Here is a 26,304-nt window from a genome sequence, read left to right on the forward strand (position 1 = left end):
TATATTTTCAAGCTCTTTTTCCCTCCACAACCATGAAGGTTAGAATCTATTATTAATTATTATTATTATGTGATTTAAAAGCAGTCTTTTATGCTTTCAGAATAAAAAGAACAAATATTGCCGCACTCAAGATAAAATAATCGAAGTTGGTAACAATGAGTGTATGTATTTGACTACGTCCTAGACAAACTGACACCAATGAAAACACTCACACTCCATAAAATTAAGGACTTGTTTACTCCCTTCCCCCCCAGGAATTTGTTTGCAAGCAGAGACTGCAACCATTGATTGGCTGTGACCTCTCCCAAAGAATGCATATGTCTAAAATATTTATACATTGCTTTAACAATTAATACCATTTTGCACTTCCAATTATATAGTTCTCACCTATTTTTAGTTAAAAAATAAACCAGATTTCTGTAACTAATTCTTCCATCCTGCTAACGCTGAGACACATGCTTTCATATTTCATTAGCCACATCAATTATCATTTATCTCCTAAAACATTTAAATTTCTAATTGAATGTTCTATTTTCATAGCAGGGTTGCTTCAAGCCAGGTTTTCCCAGGATCATCCTTTTCTGAAGTAGCTTTCCTGGGAAATCTGTAGGGATGCTCAATACACACTGTCAGCTATCCAGGTTTAAGGACTCAGGATCAACCTTGATGGGCTGATTTTTTTTTGTATCTCATAAGTGGCAGCCCACTTTCACAGCCATTTCCTCTCCGCTAAATATTTTTGTTCTGATACATTTCAGTGACATCCTTCATGCTGACATTTACCATTTTTTCCTTTTAAAAAAAAAAGTTCTTCGGAAATGAACTCTTTTGCATTAGTCTCAAAAAATCCTCATGCCAATTCTATATCACAGTATTTAAGGAGATGTGCCGGCAATGATTCTAACCAATGAGGTTTATAGGATAGAGACAAGGTGGGCCAGGGAATATCTTTTATTGGATCAACTTCTGTTCATCCAATAAAAGATATTAGGTCACCCACCTTGTCTCTCTAATATCCTGGGACCAACACGGCTACAAACACACTGCATACAGTTTTACATTTGCTCATTCCCACAACATGGAACTGTGGCTATTAACCTTTTTTCTAAGGTTATTGTTAATAACAATATTACTGTCCACTTTTCCCTCAACCCCACACAGCTCCCCACCCAGATGCTGCCCCTTCTCACAGCCCCTCCCCCCCCCCCATACACTGGTTTTGTTTATTTGGGGTGAGGGAGGGTCAGTTTGAAATTTTGGTGCAGCTTTTACTTCTCCGTTCCTGGGGCGTTCGCTCTCCCGGAGCTGGCTCGGCTCCTGCAGGCGCTCAGGGAATCAGAGCCGGGGGGAGGGTCAGGGAGGGCAGCAGCTCTGGGACTCGCAGACCCCCGCCCCCCCGGGAGCAGAGCTGGGGCGAGGAGGGGCCGGTGGTGCAGAGTCACTTTCCTGCCCAGCCCCAGCCCTTCCTCCGGGTCTCTCCCCTCACCTGCAGGCTCCGGCTCAGGGGCTGGTGGCGGCAGAGCCCGGGGCTGGTTCCAGCCCCCGCAGAGAGTCCCCCCGGCTGGGCACAGAGGGGCGCTGGGGAAGGACTCTCCCCGCACACACCTCGCTGGGGAGCAGCAGCAGATTAATCCCGGGGTCACAATGGAGCCTGGAGGCAGCCACCAGCAGCGTCTGACCCAGGAAGCTCAACCCACAATCTGCTGAGGAGCAGTAACAGCTGCTGAAGCCTCTGCCATTAACCACCAGACTTTGCTTCCTGCAATGAAAGGGATTTATAGAATGGGGGTGGGGTATTGGAGGGCAGGAGTGAGCACAGACATTGTGGGCAGGGGAGGGAGAGGGGTAGACAGGTAAAATCAGGCGCAGGGTGAAGCAGCTGGGGTTAAAAAAGGGGGAAGATGATCTCTGCCCCAGAGCTGGGTGTCAAAGGTGCTGTGTATGTACCCCAATGCTTAGACAAGGTTAGGCAGAAATGATGTACTAAGCTACTGCAGGAGAATGGAGTCCGTGAAATATTTTAGACTCATTCAAAGATCATGGAGTCTTTAATCACATATATTCTGGTGTTTAAAAGAATTCCATGTCAGTTTGTGAGCATGTAACATGCAGAAGCAGACAACCTCAGAGCAGTTCCCTAGTTTGGCTTATCTGCTGTTCTGATTGCCTGAATTGGGTTCTCACTTTTCTGTAATCTACTGCAAATGTGGTTTTCACTCCTTTTAATTATTTATTTAAAATATATACGTATTACTCATATTGCTTTTAATACTCCATCATTTACTTCAGTTTATGTTTATAGAATCATAGAATATCAGGGTTGGAAGGGACCTCAGGAGGGCATCTAGTCCAACCCCCTGCTCAAAGCAGGACCAATTCCCAACTAAATCATCCCAGCCAGGGCTTTGTCAAGCCTGACCTTAAAAATCTCTAAGGAAGGAAATTCCACTACCTCTCTAGGTAACCCATTCCAGTGTTTCACCACCCTCCTAGTGAAAAAGTTTTTCCTAATATCCAACCTACCACCCCTCCACTTCAACTTGAGACCATTAATCCTTGTTCTATCATCTGCTACCACTGAGAACAGTCTAGATCCATCCTCTTTGGACCCCCCCTTCAGGTATTTGAAAGCATCTATCCAATCCCCCCTCATTCTTCTCTTCTGCAGACTAAATAATCCCAGTTCTCTCAGCCTCTCCTCATAAGTCATGTGCTCCAGCCTCCTAATCATGGATTTTTCTGCTAAAGCTGCAGTCAAGAAATTGCAGAAAAAAACTGAGCCTGACAGTATGGAACCATTCTCCTAACCAGTGAGTGATATAGACAGGATGGGGCCAAAAATGGAAAATCCAATCTTTAAGGCCTACATGGGAAAGTTATTACAGTATAACTTTAGCTTTTTTTGGCATAAACTGCCTCAAGTTCAGAAATAAGAGTTCTTTTTGATTTATCCAGTATCTTTTCCCACTTTAATTAATCCTCTTTGGAATTGGCATTACTCTATTCCACAATGAGTTTTAGTGGTATAAGGTACCAGGACTGCCCCCCGGGGGGGGGGGGGACACAAGTGGGGCAATTTGCCCCAGGACCTGGGTCCTGCAGGGGCCCCCACAAGAATATAGTATTCTATAGCATTGCAACTTTTTTTTATGGAAGGGGCCCCTGAAATTGCTTTGCCCCAGGCCCCCTGAATCCTCTGGGTGGCCCTGTAAGGTACATGTGCACATGTCTCTATTCTGGATTAACTACAACACTTCTGGCAGTCCTCCCACTGCTCCTTATAGAATCATAGAATATCAGGGTTGGAAGGGACCTCAGGAGGTCATTTAGTCCAAGCCCCTGCTCAAAGCAGGACCAATCCCCAACTAAATCATCCCAGCCAGGGCTTTGTCAACCTCTAAGGAAGGAGATTCCACCACCTCCCTAGATAACCCATTCCAGTGCTTCACCACCCTGCTAGTGAAAAAGTTTTTCCTAATATCCAACCTAAACCATTCCCATTGCAACTTGAGACCATTACTCCTTGTTCTGTCATCTGCCACCACTGAGAACAGCCGAGCTCCATCCTCTTTGGAACCCCCTTTCAGGTAGTTGAAAGCAGCTATCAAATCCCCCCTCATTCTTCTCTTCTGCAGACTAAACAATCCCAGTTCCCTCAGCCTCTGCTCATAAGTCATGTGCTCCAGCCCCCTAATCATTTTCGTTGCCCTCTGCTGGACTCTTTCCAATTTTTTTCCACATCCTTCTTGTAGTGTGGGGCCCAAAACTGGGCACAGTACTCCAGATGAGGCCTCACCAATGTCAAATAGAGGGGAATGATCACAGTCCTCGGTCTGCTGGCAATGCTCCTACTTATACAGCCCAAAATGATGTCAGCCTTCTTGGCAACAAGGGCACACTATTGACTCATATCCGGTTTCTCGTCCACTATATCCCCTAGGTCCTTTTCTGCACAACTGCTGCCTAGCCACTCAGTCCCTAGTCTGTAGCAGTGCATGGGATTCTTCCGTCCTAAGTGCAAGACTTGTCCTTGTTGAACCTCATCAGATTTCTTTTCGCCCAATCCTCTAATTTTTCTAGGTCCCTCTGTATCCTTTCCCTACCCTTCAGTGTATCTACCACTCCTCCCAGTTTAGCATCATCTGCAAACTTGCTGAGGGGGCAATCCATGCCATTCTCCAGATCATTAATGCAGATATTGAACAAAACCGGCCCCAGGACCAACCTTGGGGGCACTCCGCTTGATACCGGCTGCTAACTAGACATGGAATCATTGATCACTACCTGCTGAGCCCGATGATCTAGCCAATTTTCTATCCACCTTATAGTCCATTCATCCAGCCCATACTTCTTTAATTTGCTGGCAAGAATACTGTGAGACCATATCAAAAGCTTTGCTAAAGTCCAGAAATAGCACATCCACTGCTTTCCCCTCATCCACGGAGCCAGTTATCTCATCCTAGAAGGCAATTAGGTTAATTAGGCATGACTTGCCCTTGGTGAATCCATGCTGACTGTTCCTGATCACTTTCCTCTCCTCTAAGTGCTTCAGAATTGATTCCTTGAGGACCTGCTCTATGATTTTTCCAGGCACTGAGGTGAGGCTAACTGGCCTGTATTTCCGTGGATCCTCCTCCTTCCCTTTTTTAAAGATAGGCACTACATTAGCCTTTTTCCACTCATCCGGGATCTCCCCTGATCCCCATGAGTTTTCAAAGATAATGGCCAATGGTTCTGCAAACTCCTTTAGCACCCTCTGACCCAGTACAGCCATTCCTATGTTCTTATCCTCGGATGCAGTGCATCCAGCCCCATGGATTTGTGCTCATCCAGCTTTTCTAAATAGTCCTGAACCACTTCTTTCTCCACAGAGGGCTGGTCACCTCTTCCCCACACTGTGCTGCCCAGTGCAGTAGTCTGGGAGCTGACCTTGTTCATGAAGACAGAGGCAAAAAAAGCACTGAACACATTAGCTTTTTCCACATCCTCTGTCACTAGGTTGCCTCCCCCATTCAGCAAGGGGCCCACACTTTCCTTGACCACCTTCTTGTTGCTAACATACCTGTAGAAACCTTCTTGTTACTCTTAACATCCCTTGCTAGCTGCAACTCCAATTGTGATTTGGCCTTCCTGATTTCACTCTTGCATGCCTGAGCAATATTTTTATACTCCTTCCTGCACGTTGTGCAGATGGATGTCATTTTGCTACCTTGCTTTTGTAGTGTTGATGCTTGAGGCAAAGCTGGAGTACCTCTCCAGGGCACAAGCCTCGGCAGATGATATGGAGGCCCAGAGTTGCCCATGCATCAGGACATTGGTGTCACTGGTAAAATCCAGAGGTCATCTTGTACCCAATCAACTGCAGGAGTTGCCAGAAAGACATTAAGATGTTAGTACCTGACTGCCTTTGGGGCTCAACTCCAGATTTTCTGTCTGAGTTTACTATCATATCCTTACATTCTCCTGAATTCACCCACAAAGTAGTGGGGCTTTTCTGTCACGGGTTGCTCCCTTAGCCTTATGCTTTCCTGGGCTACCCACAAAGAAGTGGGTTTGATGAGCCACAGGTAGTACTATCTACTCTCATTACAGTAGCAGGCATAGCCTGACCTGAAAAAACTGATATTTAGAATCTTTCACAAGTAACTTATTTTGGCCTGACAGAATTTCAATAGATAAAGAACTCAAAAAATAAAGATAAATTAATAAATAAAAATAAAGAACTCAATAATAGTGGGGGATTTCCATTCAATATTGACTGGGTACATGTCAGGACGAAATGCAGAAACAAAATTTCTCGATACTTTAAATGACTGCTTCTTGGAGCAGCTGGTACAGGAACCCACAAGGGGAGAGGTAACTCTCGATTTAGTCCTGAGTGGAGCGTAGAATCTGGTCCAAGAGGTACCTATAACAGGACCGCTTGGAAATAGTGACCATAATATAACAACATTTAACATTCCTGTGGTGGGAAGAACACCTCAACAGCCCAACACTGGCATTTAATTTCAGAAAGGGGAACTATGCAAAAATGAGGGGGTTAGTTAAAGAGAAATTAAAAAGTACAGTGACTAGAGTAAGCTGCATGGACACTTTTCAAAGACACCATAATAGAGGCCCAATTTAAATGTATACCTCAAATTAAAAAACACAGTAAAAACTAAAAAAGAGCCATCGTGGCTTAACAACCATGTAAAAGAAGCAATGAGAGACAAAAACTTCCTTTAAAAAGTGGAAGTTGAATCCTAGTGAGGTAAACAGAAAGGAGCATAAACACTGCCAAATTAAGTGTAAAAATGTAATAAGAAAAGCCAAAATGGAATTTGAAGAACAGCTAGCTAAAAACTCAAAAGGTAATAACAAAATGTTTTTTAAGTACATCAGAAGCAGGAAGCCTGCTAAACAGCCAGTGGGGACCCTGGACGATTGAGATACAAAAGGAGCACTTAAAGATTATAAAGTCATTGCCGAGAAACTAAATGAATTCTTTGCTTTAGTCTTCACGGCTGAGGAAGTTAAGGAGATTCCCAAACCTGAGCCATCTTTTGTAAGTGACAAATCTGAGGAATTGTCACAGATTGAAGTGTCACTAGAGGAGGTTTTGGAATTAATTGATAAACTTAACAGTAACAAGTCACAGGGACCAGATGGCATTCACCCAAAAGTTCTTGAACTCAAATGTGAAATTGAGGAACTATTAACTATGGTTTGTAACCTGTCCTTTAAATCGGCTTCTGTACCCAGTGACTCGAAGATAGCTAATGTAACGCCAATATTTAAAAAAGGCTCTAGAGGTGATCCCATCAGTACCAGGCAAATTAGTTGAAACAATAGTAAAGAATAAAATTGTCAGACACATAGATGAACAAATTGTTGGGCAAAAGTCAACATGGTTTCTGTAAAGGGAAATCGTGTCTTACTAATCATTAGAGTTCTTTGAAGGGGTCAACAAAAATGAAATTAAGTCATGGGATAAGAGGGGAAGGTCCTTCCATGGATTGAAGAACTGGTTAAAAGACAGGAACAGTTAAAGACAGGGTAGAATAAATGGTAAATTTTCAGAATAGAGAGGGGACCAATCCTATTCAACTTTGGCAAAGTTTGCAGATGATATAAATTCATGGAGGCTAAGTTGATTAATAGCTATTAGCCAGGACGAGTAAGGAATGGTGTCCCTAGCCTCTGTTTGTCAGAGGGTGGAGATGGATGGCAGGAGAGAGATCACTTGATCATTACCTGTTAGGTTCACTCCCTCTGGGGCACCTGGCATTGGCCACTGTCAGTAGACAGGATACTGGGCTGGATGGACCTTTGGTCTGACCCAGTATGGCCATTCCTATGTTCTTATGGTCTAAGGTTCACATTCCAGCTCATCTGGCTCCTTCTGCCTCTCTGGCACTGGGCAGACCATCTCCTTACTACTGTCCAGGTTGCCTGTGTACAGCTTCATAAACCATGGGAGCAAGGGGTAGGCTGGGTCCCCAAGGATAACTATTGGCATTTCAACATCCCCAACAGTAATTTTCTGGTCTGGGAAAAAAGTCCCTTCTTGCAGCTTTTCGAACAGTCCGGAGTTCCAAAGATGCGAGCGTCATGCACCTTTCCCAGCCATCCCCCGTTGATGTCGGTGAAACGGCACTTGTGATCCACCAGTGCTTGCACCACTATTGAGAAGTACCCCTTGTGGTTTACGTACTGTTTGGCAAGGTGGTCTGGTGCCAAGATAGGGATATGTGTTCCATCTATCGCCCCACCACAGTTAGGGAACCCCATTGCAGCAAAGCCATCCAGTGTGACCTGCACATTTCACAGAGTCACTACCCTTGATAACAGAATGTCAGTGATTGCATTGGCTACTTGGATCCCAGCAGTCCCTATAGTAGATTTTCCCACTCCAAATTGATTCCCGACTGACCGGTAGCAGTCAGGCATTTCAAGCTTCCACAGGGCTATCACCACTCGCTTCTCAACTGTCAGGGCTGCTCTCATCTTGGTATTCCTACGCTTCAGGGTGGGGAAAAGCAACTCACAAAGTTCCAGGAAAGTGGCCTTACACATGCAAAAGTTTCACAGCCACCAGGAATCATCCCATACCTGCAACGCTATGTGGTCCCACCAGTCTGTGCTTGTTTGCCGGGCCCAGAATCATTGTTCCACTGTATCAACATGCCCCAGTGCCACCACAATATCCCAACTGCCAGATCCCATGCTTTCAGGAACATCTGTATCCGTGTCTTCCTCACAATTGTCCTCGTGCTGGTGGCTCCTAACCAGGCTCTTGCACATACTGCGAGATGTTTACAATGCTCACAAAAGCAGTGCGCAGCTGAGTGGGCTCCATGCTTTCCGTGCTATGGCATCTGCACAGATACCCCAGGAAAAGAGGTGCAAAATGATTATTTGCTGTTGCTTTCAAGGAGAGAGGGAGGGGAGACTGACAACATGTACCCAAAACCACCTGCAACAATGTTTTTGCCCCATCAGGCATTGGGAGCTTAACCCAGAATTCCAGTGGGCACTGGGCACTGCGGGATAGCTACCCACAGTGCACCACTCCGTGAGTCAATGCTAGCCAGGGTGCTGAGGATGCACTCAGCCAACCTACTGCGCTTAGTGGGGTCATACACAATCGACTGTATAAAATCGCTTTCTAAAGATTGACTTCTATAAAATTGACCTCATTTCATAGTGTAGACATGCCCTGAGAGTTGCAAAGCCTAAATTTTAGGCACTTAGAAAGTCACGGGAACAACACTGGGATCCACAAAGCTTGAGTTAGGCACCTATGCAATGAAAGGGGAGAGATAGGCATCATAGAAAAAAAGCTTCACAAAAGCCAGCAAGCGGGGCGCTGCATAAGCTAGCCAATGGGAGATTGGACTCCTGCCCCCATCTACTAAGCATGTTCAGAGGCTGTCTAACTCCACAAAACTTTTCCCCAGTGGTGAGCTTATATTCTCAGCATGTGGGAGACCCCCTGTTGAAGTTTTCCCTCCACCTGAGGGGGAAAAACAGATTTGAACAGGGATCTGTCCTCTTTCAAGTGAGTACCCAAGCCATTGAGTTGCGGGGTAGTTTGATGTGAGGTTCCCTTAGTCTCTCCTAGTGAAGCAGTTCCACAGTGTATAAATATTTAAAGAGCCACAGAGCAAGTGGGAATCACTAGTGCCTAGTGATCTCTCTGTGTGCAATTCACTAACTGGGAAAATTACATGCTCCTCTCCTGATGGCCCTGGCCTGGTAAGGGTTAGGGTTAGGGGTGGAGGTTGACAGCTCGTGACCCCCCATGTAATTACCTCATGACCCCGTGGGGTCCTGACCCTCAGTTTGAGAACCCCCGTCTTAGTTTGTGGGAAATCACAGGCACAAGATGGAGTCCAGGTCACATGAGAAACTCAAATGCCCTTGCATGCTTTGATGACTCACAGGATGGCCATTAGGCATATTCTAAATAAAACATCCACAGAAAGGCCATTGGGTGGGATGAGCTTAGGTCCCCCACACTAGTGTTTTCTGTGGAGTTAAGCAGCCTCTGTATTCCCACAGTACCAGGAGCACCGGGGGAGAGGTAGATATATTGGAGGGTAGAGATAGGGTCCAGAGTGACCCAGACAAATTGGAGGATTAGGCCAAAAGAAATCTGACTAGGTTCAACAAGGACAAGTGCTGAGTCCTGCACTTAGGATGGAAGAATCCCATGCACTCCTACAGACTAGGGACTGAGTGGCTAAGCAGTTCTGCAGAAGAGGACCTGGGGATTACAGTGCACAAGAAGCTGGATATGAGTCAACAGTGTGCCCTTGTTGCCAAGAGGCTAACAGCATATTGGGCTGCATTAGTAAGAGCACTGCCATCAGATTGAGGGAAGTGATTGTTCCCCACTATAGCACTGGTGAGGCCACATCTGAAGTATTGTGTACAGTTTTGGGTCCCCCACTACAGAAAGGATGTGGACAAATTGGAGAGAGAGTCCAGCGGAGGGCAACGAAAATGATCAGGGGCTGGGGGATGTGACTTATGAGGAGAGGCTGAGGGAACTGGGATTGTTTAGTCTGCAGAAGAGAAGAGTGAAGGGGGATTTGATAGCATCCTTCAACTACCTGAAAGGGGGTTCCAAAGAGGATGGATCTAGGCTGTTCTCAGTGGTGGCAGATGACAGAACAAGGACAGTGGCGAAGCCAAGTTTTAGCAGCAGGGGGAGTGAACACATAAAAAAAAGCACCACCTGCCGTGAAGAAAAAAGAAAAAAGAAAACCCCCGACTGACCCAGAGCGGCTGAAGGACCTGCCACCAAAGACCCGGAGCGGACCCAGAGTGGCTGAATGACCTGCCGCCGAAGACCCGGAGTGGACCTGGACCCACTGCCGAAGTGCTGCCGAAGACCCAGAGCGCCGCCGAATGAGTAAAAACGCCGAAGACCCGGAGCACCACCGGGTGAGTAAAAATTAAAAAGGTGCCATTTTTCTGCTCAGTGGGAGCAACTGCTCCCTCTGCTTCCACCCTAGCTGCGCTACTGAACAAGGAACAATGGTCTCAAGTTGCAGTGGGGGAGGTCTAGTTTTGATATTAGGAAACACTATTTCACTAGGAGGGTGGTAAAGCACTGGAATAGGTTATCTAGGGAGGTGGTGGAATCTCCATCCTTAGAGGTTTTTTAAGGCCCAGCTTGACAAAGCCCTGGCTGGGATGATTTAGTTGGGGATTGGTCCTGCTTTGAGCAGGGGGTTGGACTAGATGACTTCCTGAGGTCCCGTCCAACCCTGATATTCTATGATTCTATATCCATTGTAAGAGTTAATTGTTCCTTAATGGGACATCAACTTGAATAGTTCATTCGCAACATGGACTGGATGTAAACTACCTCGTGGGTGTTACCCTAGCAGCAAACACATCTGAAATACAAGTATATAGTCAACATTCATAACTTTTTATACAAAAGAGGATACATGCATACAAATAAGAATCATATTTGACTGTAACTTTTCCATTTTTGTTCTACATGGGAGTGTTCAAGTAAAATGTCTGGATTTTGGCATAAACTGCTCTGAGTTCACAAATAAAAGTTCTTGTTTCTATTTATCTGATGTTTTCTCCCACTTTAATCAATCCTCATTGGAAATGATATTAGTCCACCACAGAATGAGTTCTATGGATATAAGATTTGTGGGCACGTAGCCCTATTTTGTATTAACTATGCCCCCCTCTGCTATCCCACACTGCATTGTGTCACACCCACGTCAGCCTGTGTGCTTACCCGTACGTTCTCTGTTACCCCAGGTGGCTCATCTTCACCAGCTGACATCTCCCCGTTTGTTGTAAAATAAACCACTGTACTTGACTTTAAATAGAGAAGAGTTTATTTAAGTAATCAGAAATGGCAGAAGAAACCAATAAACAATAAAATCAATAAGGATTATGCAAGTGAGATACACCAGATGAAAAATGGTAAATAAAATGAGTGATACAATTTACCCATTCTTAAAATAACCTCTTAATTAAATATGACATTCTAAAATAGAAAGCAAGTATTAAATGGACTAGTGTTATAAAACCGAGTATAAAGTTCAAAAAGCTATGGGGATTAACCACAATGGTATGCACTTAATTATTTAGGATACTAAAAAAAATCCACAGGTTGTTTATCCTAATTAAGATTAACTAGTAGCTAAGCATTATTGATGGAATTAAAAAGCTAAACTTAAAGAAATAGTATCAAATAACCAAGTATAAACTCAGTATAATAACTAGTCTACAACACAGTGATTCAACTTGCTACTAAAACTTTTAAACTAAAAATGAATTTGGACAAAACTAGATAAATTGGGTAGGATGGAAGAAGTGAAAGTAGTGACAACTTAAAAATCTAGTAAAACACTTACTATTTCTCTTACTTCTATCTTATTACAGTTGAAAATTCAGCATTGTTTAGAGATGTCTAGATGGAAAATAATTACAATGAACCCTGTACAAGCTGTGGTACAAGAATCACCCAATGTGATTATTATACAACAGTTCAGAGCCGAGAGGATTAACTCTGATTTGGTGGAGTTAATAGGCAAGTTTACAAGTGTGAAAGCTCAAAAAGCAGTTTAATTAATCAAATGTTAATTCAATTTAACGAGACAAGGTGGGTGAAATAATATTTTTATTGAGAATGCTTTCAAGCTTGTCTCTCTCACCTACAGAAGTCGGTCCAGTAAAAGCTATTATCTCACCCAACTTGTCTCTAAGAGCCATGTGGGTCCCTGGATATGACAATGCTACATATTCAAATTAAAGTTAATCAAGAAGGTTGAGGGAGTGTTCTTAGCTCTCTCCTACCAACAAACAGCAGCTACACTGGGTTCCTTTCAGTGGCAAGGTGTTAGCAGCACAGCTGTGCCACTGTAAGCTGTGCAGTGTAGACATAGCTTTAGTCTACTTTAAGGCTTGTCTACACTTACATTTTATAGCACTCTAACTTCCCCTCTGAGCGCTCCGAGCTTGGAGCTATTCCCCTTGTGGAGGTGGATTACCAGAAGCACCGGGAGAGCTCTCTCCCAGCACACTCGCACTTCAAAGCGCTGCCACAGGAGTGTTCCTGCAGCAGCGTGTTGAAGTTTCCAGTGTAGCCATGCCCTAAGACTCTATATCTTTTTCCAATTTCTAGTTAATTCATTTCCTTTTTACTATTTTTAATTGGGATATTTTTCATAGTTGGATGGAAGTTGATAGGTTTATATGACTTTGGTATTTTCCAATTAAAAGTTTCTACCAGACCAAAAGTCTGGTTCTATGAAATAGATCTGAACTCCAGTGGATGAGGTATTCTAGGAAAACACGCTCAAAGACTAATGTCTATCTTCCTTCCAAGCACAGAAAGTACCTGTTGAATTTTAGCAATGAGAACCGATTTCCTAATTTTTTCTGAACTTTAAAGAAGTGGCTCTGCTCACCCTCCCAGTCCCTTCTATTTTTGTGGGTGAAATCTTCTTCTTTGTAGCTTGGTTTAGGATTCTGTCTTCTGGGAAACATCTTTTCTCCCAAGCTGCTTATTACTGGGATTCTGGAGTTTAGCATCCCAAGGACTCTCAGTCAAAGAAAATTGCTCTTTTAGGGAGAGTTAAATGAACACTTCTCATGTGGAATGACCGAGCTTTCTCTGAATCAGGGTTTGATATGCTGATCACAATCAGCTGGAGGTAGGTTTTGCTGGACAGAGGTTTTTGCAGTGTTCTCTCTAATTTTTCCACCCATGTGTGGAATGAATTTTGTTATGTGCACCAATATGAAAGTGATGTGTGACATGTCACCTTCATAATGGTGCACATAACAAAATTCATGGGATGCGGTGAGGCCAAAGAATTCTTGTGGGAGGGGGTTCAGGGTTGGGATGTGGGGCTGTGAGGGCTCCAGCTGGGGGTGTGGCCTCTGGGGTGGGGTCAGGGATGAGGCATTTGGGGTGTAAGAGGGTGCTCCAGGGCTACAGTGGGGAAAGAGGACTCTCCCCAGCGCTCTCTCTCCACAGCAGCACCTGGACTGGGGGGGAAGGAGGAAAGAGGTGCCTGTCCCTGCTGCGGGAGCTCTGGGGCTGGAGCTGCAGGACAGCTGCTCCTCTCCCGGCCCCAGCAAGTCCAAGCCGGGGAGGGCCACCCAGACTGCACCAGGGTCTGGGTTGCTCCGCACCACCCTGGCCAGGTCCAGGCTGCTCCGGCTGCACCTGGGCCTGATCTGGCCATGCTAGGGTCCAGGCTGCGGTAAGTCAAGGCTGCAGGGTGAGTTGGGGCCGGGGGAGGGGGCCCCCTCCCCCAGCTGCGGCAGGTCCCCAGGCAGGTTCTCTAAGCACTTGCACAGTGCTAAATAGGCTGCTACGCGGCCATGCTGCCAAGCAGCTTACAGAGAATTTAGGATTGTCTAGCCCAAAACCTTTTTTATGCATTATCACTCCATGTGGCTGTAATGGGGGACTCAATCTACCCCAAAGGACATATTAGGCAAGTTTCCATTGCCCTTTTTTCTTTTGGAGAAGCATTTTCTTTTATTGCAGGTGGTCATTCATTAACTGGACAGGTCAAACTATCATAGCAAGTTTCCTGTCCATCCAGCAGGTGGCATTCAGGCATCACAAGAAATTCCTTTCCATCCTTTTCTTGGAATCCTTCCTTAGCATAGAACCTGCCATCTCTTAGCTGAATACTTTTATACAGTGGACCAGGTTCAACAAAGGAGATTGAGGAATACTTCCAGCTCTGAATATCCTGTGGCTAGGGCACTCACTTGGGAGGTGGCAGATTGCTTGGTGAGGTGAAGGGATTTGAACAGCATAGAGACTTGAACCTCCTGGGTGAGTACCTCAACCACTGGGCTAAAGGGTATAAGAGAGGTCCTTGTCCTTTTTTCCCCTGCCCCAGGTATTTTGTGTAGTGTTAGGTGACTTTGGAACACTCCAACTGGATGGGGCCCCATCGGCAGAGGAGCACTTATCATCCCTAGTTTATGAATCACAAGCAGAGACAGGTGCTTCCCTGGAGCCTGGACTTAGGTACCTATGTACATGAAAAGGGCAGGACTGAGGACACCCCTGTCTCCTTAGGTGTCTCCCCTTGGCTAGGTTAGGTGGCTCCCCACCTAGCATGCTTGGTTTTGTGAGTCACATTCTGAGATGTCTCTCTCTCCCCACTCATTTTATAGACTGCTCGGGTGCCTAACTCAGGCTTTTGGATCCCAGTGTTGTTTCCGTGATTGTCTAGAAGCGTGGTATCACAATACTCAGCATCATAATGCTTAAGTCCCTTGGTGGACCCAGGTCTAAAAAAACTATGAAGAATAAATGAGAAGTCACAGAATATAAGAGCTTTCTAGCACCAAACAAATTTAGGAGCTGTACAGAGGATGTTCAGAGCTTCTTGAGAAGTAATGATCAAATCTCATCACAGCATCGGAATCTTATCTCAGCCTTTTGTCCTACAGGGCTCTGTTCTGGAACGGTGATTTCAGTCTCTGTTTTAACAACTATTGTGCATCCTTATTGCATGGCCACTCCAGCCTTGCCTGATCCTGATATTCAAAGCATTTACAGGCTGTCTCCAGTGTGGATTCTGTGATGCTTAATACCGGTTTATTTCCAATTGAAGCTTAGCCCACAGTCAGGGCAGTTATAGGTTCCCCTCCCCCTCCCCACAATGTGGGTTCTCTGATGTAATAGAATGTGTGAGGTTCAACTAAAACTTTCCCTGTACTTACTGTATTTGTAGTGTTTCTCCCTATGTAGGTTCCCTGGAGATTATAGAAGCTAAGCTGTTACAGAAACTTTTCCCACAGTCAAGACATTGATAAGGGTCTCACTCTGCTATGTATTCTCTGATGTGCAGTAAGGGCTGAACGTGTACTGAAGTTTTTCCCACATTCAGGGCATTTAAAGGGTTTCTCCCCTGTGTGTATTCTCTGGTGAGTAATAACATTTGAGCTTCGACTGAAGCTTTTCCCACAGTCAGGACAATTATAGGGTCGCTCTCCTGTGTGGGTTCTGTGATGTAATAGAAGGTTTGAGATGTGACGAAAGCTTTTCCCACACTCCTTGCATCTGTAGGGTCTCTCCCCTCTGTGGATTCTCCGGTGTTTAGTGAGGGCAGAACTGTCACTGAAGCTTTTCCCACAGTTGGGGCATTTGTAGGGCTTCTCTCCTGTGTGTTTTCTCTGATGTCTAGTGAGGTCTGAGCTTCGACCAAAGCTTCTCCCACACTCAATGCATTTATAGGGTTTTTCCCCTGTGTGAATTCTCTGGTGTATAATAAGATCTGAGCTTGAACCAAAGCTTTTCCCACATTCAGGGCACTTAAAGGGCTTTTCTCCTGTGTGGACTCTCTGATGTTTATTAAAATGTGATTTGTCACTGAAGTTTTTCCCACACTCATTACACTTATATGTTTTTTCTCCAGTGTGGATTCTCTGGTGTCTAACAAGTTTCAAGAGCTGAACAAAGCTTTCCCCACATGTCGGGCATTTGAAAGGTCTCTCCCCTGTGTGGGTTCTCTGATGTAAGAGAAGGTTTCCACGCCGACTAAAGCTTTTCCCACACTCGTTGCATCTGTAGGGTCTCTCCCCCGTGTGGATTCTCTGGTGCGATAGAAGGTGTGAGCTCAGACTAAAGCTTTTCCCACATTCATTGCATATGTAGGGTCTCTCCCCCGTGTGGATTCTCTGGTGCAATAGAAGTTGTGAGCTATGACTAAAGCTTTTCCCACATTCATTGCATACATAGGGTTTCTCCTTCATGTGGGTTCTCTGATGTGATAGAAGGTATGCATTCTGACTAAAGCTTTTCCCACACTCATTGCATCTGTAGGGTCTCTCCCCTGTGTGGATTCTCTGATGTGCTAGAAGGTTTCCACGCCGACTAAAGCTTTTCCCGCACTCATTGCATCTGTAGGGTCTCTCCCCAGTGTGGATTCTCTGGTGAATCGTGAGAGTTGAGCTCTGACTAAAGCTTCTCCCACACTCGTTGCATTTGTAGGGTCTGTTTCCTGTGTGGGTTCTCTGGTGACTAATAAAGGCTGATCTCCAGCAGAAGCTTTTCCCACAGAAACTGCATGTATGGGGTCTGTCTCCACTGGGGATTCTCTTTTGAACAGTTTCTTTGATTTTCTTGACCACTTGGCTCCTGTGAGTAGATTTACACTGGTTCTCCCTTGCATGGTTTCTCTGCTGCCTCTCTGGATTGCACTGACTTTCACGGGCTTCTCCCTGCTCAGCACACTGAGAAACATCCCCTTCAGAACTTCCTGATATCATCTCACCTGGATCCACATGCTCAGGACCTTCCTGTTGAGGATTCCCCTCCTTGTTCTCACTCACCATCCTCTCACCTGCTGGGATAGGGAGACAATCCAGACAGGAGTCACTCCCTGTCCTGGGGGGGGAAAGAAACTTCAGAGAGGAAAAGCAAAGGTGGACCCTGATGGTTCTTGGGGTACCTAGGACTGTAAGTTATCTAGTTACCCACCTGCATCCAGCATGATGCAGACATTCTTGTGCTTAGCTGGGTGTCAGCTTGTCACAACCCAATGGCCCCCTCCGCTTAGGGAGTCCCCTGGAAAGGCAGATCGGCATTGTATATTGCTAATGCTGTTGCGAGCATCACAAAGCATTTTGGGGAAGGTTAAAGGTGTTTGAGTGGACAGTGGAAGGTTTCCTTGTAGGACACAAGAGGCCAAAAATGGGGGCGAAGAAAAAGAAAAGAGCAGAGAACGGGTTAACTCAACACTGCAATTAACAAGCTCAGTCGGAAGACAAGAGAACTCCAGCCCAAGGCCAGCTGCTACCCGCCAAGACAGAAGGGGGAAGTCCAACCTCCCCCGCCCCCGACCAGCTGTGAGAAAAGAAGAATTAAGTGAGACACAGAGCTGCAAAGATAACAGCGAGACCAGTGAAGGCCAAGACAGAAAAGAAAACAGTCTGCAGAGCCGGGATGTTTTGGGAAAGGGAAAGAGACCACAGAAAGCGGTTTGGACTGGGACAAGGAACACCAGGAACAGAGGTTGCAGAATGGAACACCCCCAAGGAACCCAGGACTTAAAACCTTCCTGAGAGCTGGAGCAATTCGGAGATTACAGCAGATCCCCCAGACGACCTGGGCCCAGGGCAAGAACTCCCGTCCACCCCTTCCCTTCTTCTTCTTACGTTACACCCAGGCCTGGCCAGCTTTGGGTAATGAGTGTGAGTGTGTGAAAGTGGGTTAGGGCTTGGGGCTCTAATGCTTTCTTTCTTCCCCTGAGTGACATGGGAGAGTTCCCAGCACTCTCTGCTGTATTTTTATTATTTTATTAATAAAGCTTTAAAAATTTAGACACTTGGTGTGTGCCTCGTCATCTTCTCCCCAAAAGATCCTGTGACCCCAGCCTGATAAACTGTGGGCCCAGGCAGATTGGTAACAAAAATCTGTCACAAGCTCCCTGACACTACCAGTCTGATAGCCACTAAAGCACTCTCCTCTGGATATGCCAGCCATTACTTTGCCTTGCAGGTAAACAATAGGTGCACCCTAATCCCCAAGTCCCTTTGAAGCATTCCCCTGTAGTGTCCAGCCCCTTATTCACTGACCATACACAAAAATACCAGGTTTGCTGTCCCCAAAGGAAAAGCATACACACTAGCTGGTATGATTCAGTTCAGGATCAACATCTAGCTTAATACCACAGCACTTAGATATAGTTATAGTGAAAACCACAATAAGTTCATTAATAAAGATTCAAGGTTCAAGTGGCAGTGAGTAAGAGACCTATACAACAAAAATAGAAACAGAAAAACTCTTTCTAGAGACTTAACAGGGTAGCCTCCTGTCTAAAGCAGTTTTATCTCAGCCAATGTCTTCTGCAGCATTTCAACCAAGGTTGGTTGAGATCCTGTTTTCATGAAGGTAACCGAACTACCTGTTTACTTCCTAGGTGCAGGATAAAAGGGTGTCTTCTTTGCTTTCCATTTATATCCCCAAAATTCATTCTTTGTGCCCCAAGTCGGGACGACCACCTGCGGCTTATTTTCCTAAGTGCTGCGTCCCTGTTTTTACATCTCTCCATTGACTTTGTATGTAAATGTGTAACCATGGCGCTGGATTCCAGTACTTAATTTACATCTCAGCAGAGAGAGGTGACTAAACTTCTCCTAGCTGACAGAAAACCTGTTTGTCAACTTGTCACAGAGTGTGAGGGAGTCAGGGCCCTGCACCCCTCTTCCTGGGATTCAACGTGACTCTCAGCCAGCCAGCAAAACGGAAGGTTTATTGGACAATAGGAACGCAGTCTAAAACAGAGCTTGTAGGTACAGCTAGGACCCCTCAGTCGAGTCCTTCTGGAGGGCAGGGAGCTTAGACCCCAGCCTTGGGGTTCCCTGCGTTCCACCACCCAGCACAAAACTGAAACCAAAAAACCCTCCAGCAGGCTCTCTTCCCTCCCCGCAGCTCCTCCTCTAGCCTTTGTCCAGTTACCCGGGCAAAGGTGTTACCTGGCCCCACCCCCTTCCTGGCTCAGGTTACAGGCTCATCCCCTGCTATCCCATCCACAATGCAGACAGTCCCAGTAAAACTAGACAACATTCCCCAGTCAATTCACCCCGCTCCCTACTACGTCACACAACTCTGCCATGACACAGACTTTAAACCATATTTTCAGGATCTAGACACACCCCCTTCCGCAGGATCCATACATACATTTCACAACAATATTAATTTCCACTATGACCCCAGTTTTCATTTAAGACTGCACAGGCCATTCTTTGGTGAAACAGAATGTACTTACAAGAATCAGGACATTCCTGTAACCCCCCTTACCAGCTGGCATCCTGGGGTTCTTGCATCACAGAAACAAACCAAAGTAACTGTTGGGGGAGATTAACAGAACTCCGCCCACCCCTCCCCCAAAAAACCCTTCTCCAGAGGAAAGAAAGAAGGGGATCAATTCCACCTCCACATCACTTCTGAACACTGAGCGTGTGAGTCCTGCTGGGCAGGAAGCCACAAGGATATTATACCTGCTAACGTGGGTAAAACAAGGCAGAACAAACCCAAATAACTGCCCAGGAGATAAATCAATCAAACGCCCTCCCAGTCCTTGGTCAGGAGCAAGGACCTGCTAGCTGAAGCCCAGGCACAGTAATGAGCACAGCTGGGCCCATTTGAGCTGCCTGATGGGCCAAGCCACCAGGGGCCGAGGGGTTTAGCAGACCTGTTCTGGCTGTTGTGTATTTGCCCATGGCTGCGGTAGCTCCTGCTTATTCCCAGCCTTACTCCTGCCTTGCCTGAGTCCAGTTAATGTGCTTCTATCCCTCACCTCCCATTCCTGACTTCAGCTCTAACCCTGGGTTCTGGCATCCAGCCTCAGATTCCAGTTCTGACCCTTGGCTGTAGGTTCCTGGTGCTGGCTGTGACTCATGGCTCTGACAATTAGGACTGACTCCTGCTCTGAGCACTAGACATGACCACCCATGTCCTGGTCCCCAACACCCTTTCCCAGAGGAGATGGAGGAGGGGATCAATTCTACCTCCCCTTCCTATCAGAGTATGGAAGGGGGAGGGGACACACAGTCAGACAGACCCCTATGTGGTGTCTGCCATGAGGGTATAAAAACTGAGCCACTTTATCAGATTCATCATGAGTAGTCACCTTTACAGATTTCGCTTCCTCATAGCCCTGGAGACTAGGCAGAGGCAGGAACTGGTTTTTCCTCTCCCTGCCCCTCCCCTTGTCTCCGGAAAGTCAGTCTGCCCCAGGGTGCGGCAGGGAATGGGGCTGGGCAGGGCTGGGAGCTGGGAACCTCCCTCCTCACTGATTGCATCCACTATCTCCCGCTCTCCCAGAGCTGGCCTGCAGGTGCTCAGGACCCCGCCCCTGGGAGCAGAGCTGGGGCCAGGAGGAAGTCACTTTCCTGCCTGGCCCCAGCCCTCACCTGCAGGCTCCGGCTCAGGGGCTGGGCACAGAGGAGCAGCTGGTCAGCTCCCAGATCACAATGGATGCAGCAGCAGCCAGGTCTTCTGAGTCCCAACCAGGAAGTTTAAAGGAGCAGACAGAGGGCTGGTCTACACTAGGGTGGGGGATCGATCTAAGATATGCATCTTCAGCTACGTGAATAGCATAGCTGACATTCACACTTTGAGGACAGAACAGCAGCACAGGAAGCAACAGATTTAGCTCCTTTGTTGTTCCAGGGCAGGCTGGAGCCAGGCGAATGCTCAGTGACATCTGCTGTAGCTGCTGCCTTCGCTCTGCCCCTACTACCCCCATACTCTGCTTCCTGCAAGACAAAGCTGACGAGGGAGCAAGAGGGGGAAATCGGAGGGGAGGATGGGCAGAAATTGTTCAGGAGCCAACATGCAGGCAGATGGAGAAAATGTCAGTGAGCCATCAGTAGTGGTTGCCAAACAGGGTGTAGATTGCTGGCAGAGGGGCTTGTGCTGAGTGCCTAGATCAGTGGTTCTCAAAGGTCTTGAGCTGTCAGCCTCTACCCCAAACCTGCTTTGCCTTCAGCATTTATAATGGTGTTAAATATATAAAAGCGCATTTTTAATTTATAATGGGGGTCATACTCAGAGGTTTGCTATGTGAAAGGGGTCACCAGGACAAAAGTTTAGAACCACTGGCCTAGATACAGCAGCTCTTTCTCTATCTGAAATGATGTAGAAAGCTACCAATGAGACCTGGTTCATTGAAATCTCTCTCTCTCACTCACACACACATCCTGTTTTGTGTTAAAATAATTCCTTGTCAGTTTACATGAGACAAATCTGTGAACTATCTGCTGTTCTGATTTGCCTCACTGTCAAATGTACCATCACACATTTTAATTACTTATTTAAATACAATTTTTATTACTCATTGTTTTTAGCACTCTGGCATTTGCCTCAGTTAGCATTGTGCTGCTGGATGTTGTGTACTCACATTGTATTACATTTTCTGTGTGGTGGTGTGATTTTGTAACTTTTTTTTTTCTACATTTATGTTTTTTCCCTATCCCACAAATTTCTTTTGATCATATAAGCTACTGACACCTGGGCATTCTCTTTTGCTGCCCCATCACAATTTGCTGCCTGTGCATTTCCCCATACCCTAGCCCAGAGATAGCAGATTCTGATGGCTGGGGTCATTCCCATCATGATTTGTTACCTCCGCCCTTTCTTCATTCTCTATCTTTCCCCATGCTCTAGCTCAGTGGTATCAAGTTGTGATGGGTGTCACCACTTGCTACCATTGTGAAATATCTATTTTTCATTTGAAACTCTTAATGAAGGTGTTATTTCTTTATTAGTCTCTGTGATGAAGTGGGGATTTTCCCTTGTTATGATGTATGTGTGAAGATGGACTTGGCTGAAAGTCATAGAATCATAGAATAAGTCACTGATTTCTGTACTAACAAGTTCTGTTCTATGCTGTGTTCCTGTCAACTAATAAACCTTCTGTTCTACCAGCTGGCAGAGAGTCACATCTGACTGTGGAGTTGGGGTGTGCAGGGTCCTCTGGCTATGCTGAATGCTCTGAGGTCAGATCCAGGGAGGTCAAAGCTATGTAAGCTTCTTGCCCTGGAGACACTATGCTCACAGAGAGGAGACATGCTCCCCCAGAGTCCTGACTGGCTTTGTATGGAGTAGTTCCATTTCATCGCCCGGGTGACTCCATGACAGTCTCTTTCCATTGTAGATCAGTCCATGGATTGTCTGTTAATGCACAGAACATTGAAACTAGTGTAAAGTATTGAAAACAGTATTTGAAATATTTATGTATATCTCTTAAACACAAGCTATTAGGCAGAAAAATCTACCATTGTTTTTCCACTATCGCCCCTGTTACACACACTGAACAAGTTTTCAATACAAAATTTGCACTTCTGTGCTTTGGCACACCCATGTCAGCATGTTTCCTTCTGATCACATTTCAGAGTCATTTTCTCAGGCCTTTTCCCCACTGCTTAAACTGAGGAGCCTTATCCTCACTATGTTCTTTCCTCAGAATAACTCCTGCTCCAATATGCTATGGTTTGGCCAAAAGTAAATTGTCATTCTTCAGAATTAAAAATGAAAAGAGAAACAACTAATGAAATAATACCCACAAACACAGGAAAACCTAGTAAAAAAGAGACTAACAAATTTATTTGAGAATTGATCAGTTAAGGTGAGCTATTACCAGTAGGAGAGAAAAAAACATTTATCCTGCCCCCCACACACACTGTTCCTCACACCTTCTTGTCAACTACTGCAAATGGACCATTTTGATTACCACTACAAAAAGTTTTTCTCTCTCCTGCTGGTAATAGCTCACGTTAACTGATCACTCTCGTGACAGTGTGTATGGTAACACCCATTGTTTCATGTTCTCTGTGTGTGTACATATATATCTTCCTACTGTATTTTCCACTGCATGCAGGGGCGGCTCTAGCCATTTCGCCGCCCCAAGCATGGCGGCACGCCACGGGGGGCGCTCTGCCGGTCGCCAGTCCCGCGGCTCCGGTGGACCTCCCGCAGACGTGCCTGCGGACGGTCCGCTGGTCCCGCGGCTCCGGTGGACCAGCAGACCCTCCACAGGCACGCCTGCGGGAGGTCCACCAGAGCCACGGGACCAGCGGACCCTCCGCAGGCACGCCTGCAGAAGGTCCACCGGAGCCTCCTGCCGCCCTCCCGGCAACCGGCAGAGCGCCCCCCCGCAGCATGCCGCCCCAAGCACGCGCTTGGCCTGCTGGGGCCTGGAGCCGCCCCTGACTGCATGCATCCGATGAAGTGGGCTGTAGCCCACGAAAGCTTATGCTCAAATAAATTTGTTAGTCTCTAAGGTGCCACAAGTACTCCTGTTCTTTTTGCAGATACAGACTAACACAGCTGCTACTCTGAAACCTTTGCAAGGGTTTCTATGGGTTTTAAACCCCAGACTGCTTGCATTATAAGCAAAAATCATATCCCTAGACCAACAAACAATACTTTGGCCCAAAAGCAATTGTCATTCTTTAGAACCATGGGGAAAAAACAGGCAAATCTAGCTATAAAATGTAAAAGTAGAGCACCTAACTTCACCTTTAAAGGTCTTTTCCGTGGTGTCTCACACCTAAAGCAACAAACTGAAATTCAGATCCTAAGGAAGCAATAACTCCTAGACCAACAAACCAGGCTTTGCCCAAAACCTTGTGTCATTTCTTAGTTTTTTTCCTCTCTCTCTAACATATGTGCATTAACTTCACACCCTTAGTGTTACACCCCATAGACATGCCCTTTATAAGGGAACGGAATAAGAGAAATTGAGGGGGGGTGTTGAAAGCCTCTGTTAATTTCTTTAGTTTAAAAGGCTTTAAATGGTTTTCCATGGCACCCACCCAAATGGCGGGCTCTAGACATTCAGACTCAAACACCCTGGGATAGCTAATGCCTGTTAGTTATCTCCCCACGAAAACATGGAGACAAAGCACTTTAGTTTTTCCAAAAGGGAACCAAAGCAAAGGAGTAACAGGATAATTCATGTCCCCCACCCCCACAAAAAAAAATCTTATTTTGGGCAGTACAGAAAAATAAACTTGTCAGAATGAAGAATTTCATTGAAAGGTATCACAAAATACATAGCATACATAAAAGTCTATGAAATTAAAATATGTAATTAAAAGGATACAAAATTCAGTAGAAAAAAATCAACATGTATTCATTTATTTAATTTGTTGAAGAGTAAATTGTGCACTTCAGTGTTCGCATGATGGGGAATTACTTACAGAAAAAAGGATTTTTAATACATTTTCAATTACAAAGGGAGCCGAGAGTCACATGTTACTGGAAGTCCAGAATGGTAGTAATTGCTAGAGGAATGTACAACCATTTTAAGTATATGAATTCTTTGGGTGAGGTGACAGCAAAAATATGAAGAGTGTGTTCCCTAAAGGCTCAGAAGCAAAAAAAGTAAGTTAAAAGAATCCCAAATGTAATTATTTATGTATTTTAATTTCATTCTTCTTGGGTATATAACTCATGATTTTGAATACTTCTGGTTATTAATATATCCAGGGTTGCGTACTTATATTTAGTAAGAATTACAGTAGAAGTTCACCTTTGAGAAGGATTTCAGAAAAGATAGTATAGTAGTGCTCTTAGGGTCAGATTTTTAAAAGGTATTGAGACACATAGTGGGATTTTCAAAAGAATCTAAGTGCTTTCAACATTTGAAAAATCTGGCCTGTTTGGGAACCAAGTTCTACTCACAAGTGTGACATGTAAAAAAGCACTAGGGCAGGGGTCGGTAACCTTTCAGAAGTGCTGTGCCGAGTCTTCATTTATTCACTCGAATTTAAGGTTTCACGTGCCAGTAATACATTTTAACGTTTTTAGAAGGTATCTTTCTATAAGTCTATAATATATAACTAAACTATTGTTGTATGTAAAGTAAATAAGGTTTTTAAAATGTTTAAGAAGCTTCATTTAAAATTAAATTAAAATGCAGAGCCCCCCGGACCAGTGGCCAGGACCCGGGCAGTGTGAGTGCCACTAAAAATTAGCTCGTGTGCCACCTTTGGCACGCATGCCATAGGTTGCCTACCCCTGCACTAGGGTGCTGGATTGAGAGGCAAAATAAAAATTGACACAGGCAATCAAAGGAAACTGAAGACATTCTGACAGCAACACAGGAAATCAGTCAGTCTTGATGTCAGATGGTCCCAAAGATTAAACTTGTGTGCTTAAATAGTGAGGAAAAAAAAAAAAGCAAAAATTAAGAATTAAAAGCAAATGTCCCAATACAAACAGGAAGCGCTATACTAGAAGCGCTGCACTGTGTAATGCCATTGCTGAACAACTAGCAACTATTAATACTTTCAATTACTTTCTATTAAAAATATAAATTAAATAGCACAATGACATCCATCTGCCCAATATTAATGGAGGTAAATGAAATGCTAAGAGGCATATCAGAGAGGGAAGAGCTGCTTTACCCAGGCATTGGGATGCCCTGTGCCTTTAAGAACACAGCCCTGAGAAGCAGTTGCTGAACTGCACCATCCTGTGAGGTTTTGGGGGTGGAAAGCCCAGGGTCTGACCCCCCTGCGTTTGCAGCCCACCTAGAGGGATCTTTTATCCCCTCCCTGTCCCTATCGCGGGGGTTTCGCCTCTGCCACTGGCTGTGCCTGTACCTCCTTAACCCTGGCTCCTGCCCCTGATTTTCCCCTTCAGCCCCTCTCCTTCCCGCAGCCTGTTTGCCCCCGCACAGACTGTGCCCACCCCCCACACCCCCATTCGCCTCCTCTGACCAGATCCCCCAAGGGTCCTATGAGCCGCTCCGGGCCAGCAGAGCAGCAGGTTCCGAAGGGCAGCAGCTCCCGGCCCCGGCCCTTCCCCCGGGTCTCTCCCCTCACCTGCAGGCTCCGGCTCAGGGGCTGGTGTCGGCAGAGCCCGGGGCTGCCCCAGGGGCTGGTTCCAGCCCCCACAGAGAGTCCCCCCGGCTGGGCACAGAGGGCCGCTAGGGAAGGGCTCTCCCTGCACACACCTCGCTGGGGAGTCGCTGATCCGGCCTGGCGGCTGTGCTGTGCTGTCCCCTCCCACCGCACCTCGGGGGAGCGTTTGCCCGCCTCCCTTGCCGGAAGCGGATTCCGATGGTAGCGAGGGCAGCGGCTTCAGCAGCTGTTACAGCTCCGCAGAGCCGGGGTGGAACTTGCCGGGTCAGACGCTGCCCGCTTATGGCATCTGGGAGCCCGGGCTGCCAGAAGGGGGAGTTGCGGTCAGATTCACTTGTTTTCCATAAAAAGCGTGTTTAACAATTCCTGAACAATTCTGATCCTTTCGGCTCTAGGCCGGAGCGTTTAAAGTCAGATCCATTCCTC

The 26,304-nt window shown here is 45.9% G+C and overlaps 2 protein-coding genes across 15 annotated transcripts in view; both read right to left on the minus strand.

The window, feature by feature from the left end:
* The window catches only part of LOC120383253 (zinc finger protein 501-like), a 56,201-nt gene extending 30,156 nt beyond the window's left edge, over positions 1–26,045 (minus strand). For 4 of the 14 annotated variants that reach the window (XR_005588384.1, XM_039501135.1, XM_039501126.1 and 1 more), the window contains exon 1: positions 1,273–1,476. The gene's annotated coding sequence lies outside the window, so the exon portion shown is untranslated. The other 10 variants (XR_005588386.1, XM_039501133.1, XM_039501124.1 and 7 more) reach the window with 8 other exon arrangements.
* Positions 11,480–16,836, minus strand: LOC120383123 (zinc finger protein OZF-like). Its single transcript, XM_039500747.1, has one exon. It carries the CDS (start codon positions 16,834–16,836, stop codon positions 15,301–15,303), a length of 1,536 nt encoding a protein of 511 aa, XP_039356681.1. The 3' UTR covers positions 11,480–15,300.
* Positions 26,046–26,304: the final 259 nt, after the last annotated feature.

Source organism: Mauremys reevesii, linkage group 15 (assembly GCF_016161935.1).
Source record: "Mauremys reevesii isolate NIE-2019 linkage group 15, ASM1616193v1, whole genome shotgun sequence".
NCBI lineage: Eukaryota > Metazoa > Chordata > Testudines > Geoemydidae > Mauremys > Mauremys reevesii.

Excerpts from the sequence above, each read along its gene's own strand:
- LOC120383123 (XM_039500747.1), bottom strand. The coding sequence starts at position 16,836 with ATGGTGAGTGAGAACAAGGAGGGGAATCCTCAACAGGAAGGTCCTGAG.